Source organism: Solanum tuberosum, unplaced genomic scaffold (genome assembly GCF_000226075.1).
Source record: "Solanum tuberosum cultivar DM 1-3 516 R44 unplaced genomic scaffold, SolTub_3.0 scf00062, whole genome shotgun sequence".
NCBI classification, from domain to species: Eukaryota; Viridiplantae; Streptophyta; class Magnoliopsida; order Solanales; family Solanaceae; genus Solanum; species Solanum tuberosum.
The window spans coordinates 2007636-2013635 of record NW_006238987.1 but is presented as its reverse complement, the minus strand read 5'-3'; the positions used below and the strand labels follow the sequence as shown (position 1 = coordinate 2013635).

The following is a 6000-nucleotide window of genomic DNA, read 5'->3' as shown; positions in this document are numbered from 1 at the left end:
TTTTTTTTACTAAAGGGTCGAATTCATCTACATTTTCAGTTGATTTATTTGTCCTCAAATACCAAAGAGAGCAATAAATCGGTAAAAAATTCAATGTAGGTCCATATTTGTTGCAATCTCACATCAATGGATATTGATAGAAAATGTATGAGAATTTTCTCAAAAGAAATTAGTGAAATTGTTAGAAGATATTGAGGTTGAAAATAGAGAAGTCATTAGTGAAAATTAATGATAATCAAGCAAGAAATGAGAAAACACTAATGGAGGTGGAAGGTAGTGCATCCATTGGAGAGAGAAGGGAAAAAAAATTAAATTTTAAAAATTGATTTCTGACATGGGAGAGAGAAGAAGAAGGGAAGGAAAAAAACAAAATTTTAAAATTGATTTCCAACACGATTCTGATGTGGCAATGATGTAGCGTTGATATGGCAATGACTTGGCGCGTGTGTAATATACTTGCCACTGTGAGACTGATTTTGTATTCTTAGGGGGGTATTTATTCACTTTAAATGAGATTAGGGGGTATATAAACACCCGTGTAGTTGAAGTACTAAAGTAAGTTTTCATACCAAGTTCAGGGGTTTTTTTTTATGTATTTTCCCTTTATTTTTTGCTCTTTTGATTAGTTATTCATACATTTAGATCGAGTAACTGAATTTTTTTTTCAAAAAACTCCTCCTTGGGGCAGTTTCATTTTGCTTTCTTCTTGACTCGAATTCACAATCTCAAAATTGAAGGTAGAGAGGTGTCTATCTGTTGAGCAACCCTTTCTTGTCGATCAAGCAACTGATTATTTTTTAAAAATCTTCATAGGTGCATTTCATTTTACTCTCTTCGTGACTCGAATTTACAACTTTAAAATTGGAGGATGGAGCGTGCTTATCACTTGAGCAACCCTCTCTTGTCATTGTTGACCAAGCAAATTAATTACTCGATTTTCAAATATATCTACTTTTAAGGACTGCTATTTAAAATATAGCCAGCATTTGCAAAACTCCAATTCAAAGAGTGGAACTAAGATACATTTGCAAAATAAGCCAATTTTTTTCCCACCTAAACTCAGCCTTACTGCCCATATAAATTTGCAAAATGATGATTGATGATGAATTATTTTTAACAAAATAGCTGATTTAAACACTTCGAAATATACATTTATCTGCAATTAATGACTAATGTCATCTCTCAAGCAACAGTTTATTGCATACACACTTCAAAATTATGCTGCTCAAATTCTTCAAAATTAAAATAATGCATCAATATGGTTACGTCAATACTTTAACGTAGAAGGATCTGTTTAGTGATGAATTATTTTATGTGCGAAAAATATGTTTGGAGTCAACTCTTTAGGACCAATCGCAACCTATAATCCTAATAATCGTGATTTGTTTTGGTATCAAAGCTTATCTATATGATGACTATATCTCATGCATTAATCACGCTTATTCTTACAAAAAAAATAAATTATCTATGAATTTTAAAAATCCCCTCTATCTATCTTATTGTTTTTTCTCTCCTCTTTTTTTTTCTATCATTTTGTTTTCTTTCTTTGCAATTTTTGAAATTCTGCTCCCTCAAAAAATTACCAACTAATTGTTAAGAGTCCCTCTTTGGTTTTTCATTCCCAATTTATCAAGAAATAGGTATAATTTTCCACCAGTTTTTTTTTTTTTTTTTTTTATTTTTGTTGGTGTTAAATGGTTCTTGATTGTGTTCCTCAAAGATCAATCTCAAATTGAAGATGAAAATAATCCATGTTAATGAAATCTTCAATTCCTTTTGCCTGAATTTAGGTTTTGGTTTTGCTTCTTGATGTAATTTTTGAATTAATAATACAATCTAATTTTACAGGCTCAGGATGAACACAATGTACCTTTTAAATTTAAATTCACTTTAAATAACAATTTTCACTTTCCTTTATGTTGAATTTGTTGCAGAATAATGGAGATGATAATTCGAATGTATGATTTAGGAAGTAAACATATTAATAATTTTTTAATCAAAGGATATTATGGGTTGTTTTATTTATTGAAACGAAATGACATTTCTTTTTTTCATAAATTGGTGTTCCATACGTTTATATGTCACAACTCATTTATGTTACTAAATTGTTGCCAAATGTATATGTGCCAGATCTATACGTCTTTATAATCATATACAATTTGTTAGTTATATCTTGATAAAAGTTCTCTAATTTGGATGCATTAATTTTTTAGGTAATTAGAATAACAGTGCATTTTGAGGAATATTCAGATGGAGGCAAAAGTGCAAACTGCAGAATAGGTACTTTCTTTTCATCCTTTTTACATTGTTCTTTGTTGTCCTGTAAATGCACAATAGCATATATCCTTCGAATCATCTTGATAACGGTAGGGGTTTATATATTAACACCTATGTTTCTCAGACTCTCCCAAAAATGTTGTTGAACTCATGTCGGATCCTTCAAAACTGTCCTACCTTTGGAAGATTCGACAGGCACATGTCAAACGTTTTTGAAGAGTCTTGACCAACATAGATATTAACTATGTGGAACAAAATGGTTTATGTTTAATCATACAATAAGTGGATAGAAAACCATGAATGCCACCACTTGCTTTTTTTATCAGTATCAATTCTCTCACAGGTCCTTGTTATTTTTTCCACACTAGGATGCTGCATTTGTGAGGTCGAGGTTTCAAAGGGTCTCTGCTTCTGATAAGTTCTGCAGTGGTACTAGTTTCATTGCTCAAACTCAAAATGGCTGAGATGGTTGTTGGCATACCTGCACATCTGGAGAGAATTGAGCGTGATGCTCGCTTTTTGAGAAGGAACTCAACTGGCAGCTTTGGCTTTCAAATTGCTAAATCCAAGGTCTTGTCACGTTACCTGAGCGATCCAAAAGGTTCTTGCCATGACGCTTGCAAAGGTGCTGAACGTGATGATCAAACAACAATAGCAAGGACTTCCCTGCTGAGTAGAACAGTAGTAGCATCAGAAAAAATACCAGAATTGACTACAACTGTACAGGTGCAGATAAGGAAGAAACCACTACGCTCGAGTAAGCTACCTGTGAATTTCAAGAGGCGTACAACTGGTAAATCCCAGAGACAGGAGATCCCAGCATACGCCAAAAGATTAGCTGTTTCTGTAAAACAACGGAACGGTTTGAAGATGAAGTCGTTGCAGGAAAATGCTAATTCTATGTCCGGAATCTATAAGCTGAGGATAAGAGGATACAGCGACACTATCATACCAGGGGGATCATCAATTGCTCAGAATTCTCCGTTGGATGGTGCAACCGGCACACCAAACAAAGGAAGCAGGATGGACAAGAACACTGGGTCTTCTAAGTTGGGCAACAAGAAGGTTGTCGGAAAACCTGCAAACTTGGAGAAAATTGAGCATGAACTCAGTTATTTGAGAAGGAACTCAACTGGCAATTTAGGTATTGAAATGGGTGACTCCAAGGTCTTGCCACGTCATGTGAGTGTTCCAACAGGTTCTTCTGACGCTAACAAAGATGGTGCGGAACTCAACTGTAAAACAAAGGCGAGGACTCACATGTCCAAAACATCTGTAACTTCATCAGGAGAAAATTCAAAATTGGCTACAACTGTGAAGTGGCAGATACGGAAGAAACCACTACACTCAACTAAACTACCTGCAAATATCAGAAGGCTGAAAACTTCCCATGGAAAGGAAATACAAGCATGCACCAAAAAATTAGCCGTTTCTGCAAGGCATCGAAGTGATTTGAAGCTGAAGCCTCTTGGAGAAAATGATTATTCTGTGTCAAGAAGCAACAAACTAAGCAGAAGAAGATACAGTGACAGTCTTATGACAGGGGTTTCGCTCACACTTAAGGGGTCTATATTGGATGATGCAACCACCAAAACAAACACAGGAAGCAGGATGGATAAAGACACTGCATCTTATGAGTTGAGCAAGAAAAACGATGTTGGCATGCCAGTGAACCTGGACAAAATTGAGTCCGGAGTCGGCTATTTGAGAAGGAACTCAACTGGAAGCTCAGGTATTGAAATAGGTGAATCCAAGGTCTTGTCATGTTCTCCGAGTGTTCCAACAGGTTCTCGCCAAGAAGTTCGCAAATACACAGTTGCAAGTGATCTTAAAAAGAAGGTGAGGACTCTCCAGCGCACAAGACCTGTAGCAGCATCAGGAGAAATCCCAGAAATGGCTAGAACTGTGAAGTTGCAGATAGGGAAGAAACCATTAAGCTCAACCAAGCTCCCAAATTTCAAGAGCCAGACAACTTTTCGAACCCAGGGAAAGAAAATCCCAGCATCCACCAAAATAGCAGTCGAAAAAGGATCCTCCGGGTTGAGCAAGAAGAAGGATGCCATAACTATTTCCCACTCTACAAGAATTTCTGTGAAGAGGGTATCAGGCAAAAAGTTAAATAACAATTCCCCCGGAATGGTATCTCAACGCAATAAGCAGATTAGTCTTCCTGGTAAAACAGGCAAAGTGATTCGTAAAGATGATCCAAACAAGGTATCTCATATGAATAATTTGACTAGCCTTGCACGAACGAAGAAAGTGCAACCAAGTCATCAAAGTTTTCCAAACAAAGCATCTCAACTTAGAAAATCGGCTAGTCTTAAACGAGGCAAGATGGAGCTAGGAAGTAACAGGAGTGTTCCAAAGGGGACATTGTATATCAGAGAATCAAAGACAAAAATCCAGACCATACAGATCTCTCTGGAAAATCGGAAGGCCAGAGTCTCGCCTTTAGATAGGCATGGCCCAATAAGAGGAAAGAAACCGTCACCCCATATTTCCCCATCATCTTCTCTACATTCTGATGGCAGTAGCTCCAGAAAACATGGCAACAGGAAATCCTCCCTATCATCAACTTCCGCATGCGAGTCTGTTAATGGTGATGCAATATTCAGCAGTTCCAAGAAAAGTGGAACCACAAGCCCAAACCAAGATATAAAAGCTGGAAGGGCTGCAATTTGCAGTCCTAAAAATCTCAAGTTCAGGAGAGGAAAAATAATTGATTATCAGTCTGAGAAACTCAGCCCAAGGAGACTAAAATTCAGGCCACCCAAAATACTAGAGAACAACGGGAATGGAAGTGATCTTGTTAGAGGAAGAAGCTCTAGGAGATTTATTGCTTATGGAAAGTCAAATGCTGCTAAAGATGAAACTATGAGAGTTAATCTTCGACACCAATCTAGACGAGACAAAAAAGAGGCTCCAATCTTGTTCAACAATGTGATCGAAGAGACTGCAACCAAGCTTGAGGAGACCAGGAGAAGCAAGGTCCAGGCTTTGGTGGGTGCTTTTGAAACTGTAATCTCCCTTCAGGATCCAACATCCACACCGCCAATTATTTCCAGATGATAACTATGTGCTTTGACAGAAAGAATCTGTAAATATATTAATAGATAAATTGAGTTACATAACTGAAGCAGTAGGTGCAGGATTTCAAGCACTACTCTTTCTGAATATATATATATACACACTTCCTAACTGATTCTATATACTCCGTAAATGTCATTGTACGAGTGTAGTAGTGTAGTTGTAAGTTATTTTTGTAATGTGACATAACATTTTACACTTCTGCACATTAATCATACTTGTGTATTCTTTGTCTTAAGACAATTGATCATAATTAAAACATCAATGTTTGTCCTCTGTTGTTGCAGTTTACAAGATAACACTCATCTAAAAACAGAATTTTATAGATATCAATGAATACTTATATTGCGGTAGATAGTATCAGTACTGTTTTCTTACTGTTTAAACATCCTCCTAGAATTGAACAATCAAGGAACATGAACTAGATTTTTCACTACATGATTGCTTGATGTCTCTAATGTATTATCCACAAACAAGGGAATGGCAACTGAGTTGTATCCAGATGAGCATAACTACATAACATATAGGAGGCGCTTCACAAAACCACATAACATATAGGAGGCGCTTCACATAACCACATAACATATAGGAGGCGCTTCACATAACCAAAACAAACAAGATGACAGAGAAACAGCA

The 6000-nt window shown here is 36.4% G+C and overlaps 1 protein-coding gene across 1 annotated transcript; it reads left to right on the top strand.

The window, feature by feature from the left end:
• The first annotated feature begins 2733 nt into the window (after positions 1–2733).
• LOC102592885 (uncharacterized) lies at positions 2734–5910 on the top strand. Its single transcript, XM_006345154.2, has one exon. The coding sequence runs from the start codon at positions 2734–2736 to the stop codon at positions 5344–5346; it is 2613 nt and encodes an 870-aa protein (XP_006345216.1). The 3' UTR covers positions 5347–5910.
• The last annotated feature ends 90 nt before the right edge of the window (positions 5911–6000 follow it).

Coding starts and splice junctions, on each gene's coding strand:
- LOC102592885 (XM_006345154.2), top strand. CDS start 2,734: ATGGCTGAGATGGTTGTTGGCATACCTGCACATCTGGAGAGAATTGAG.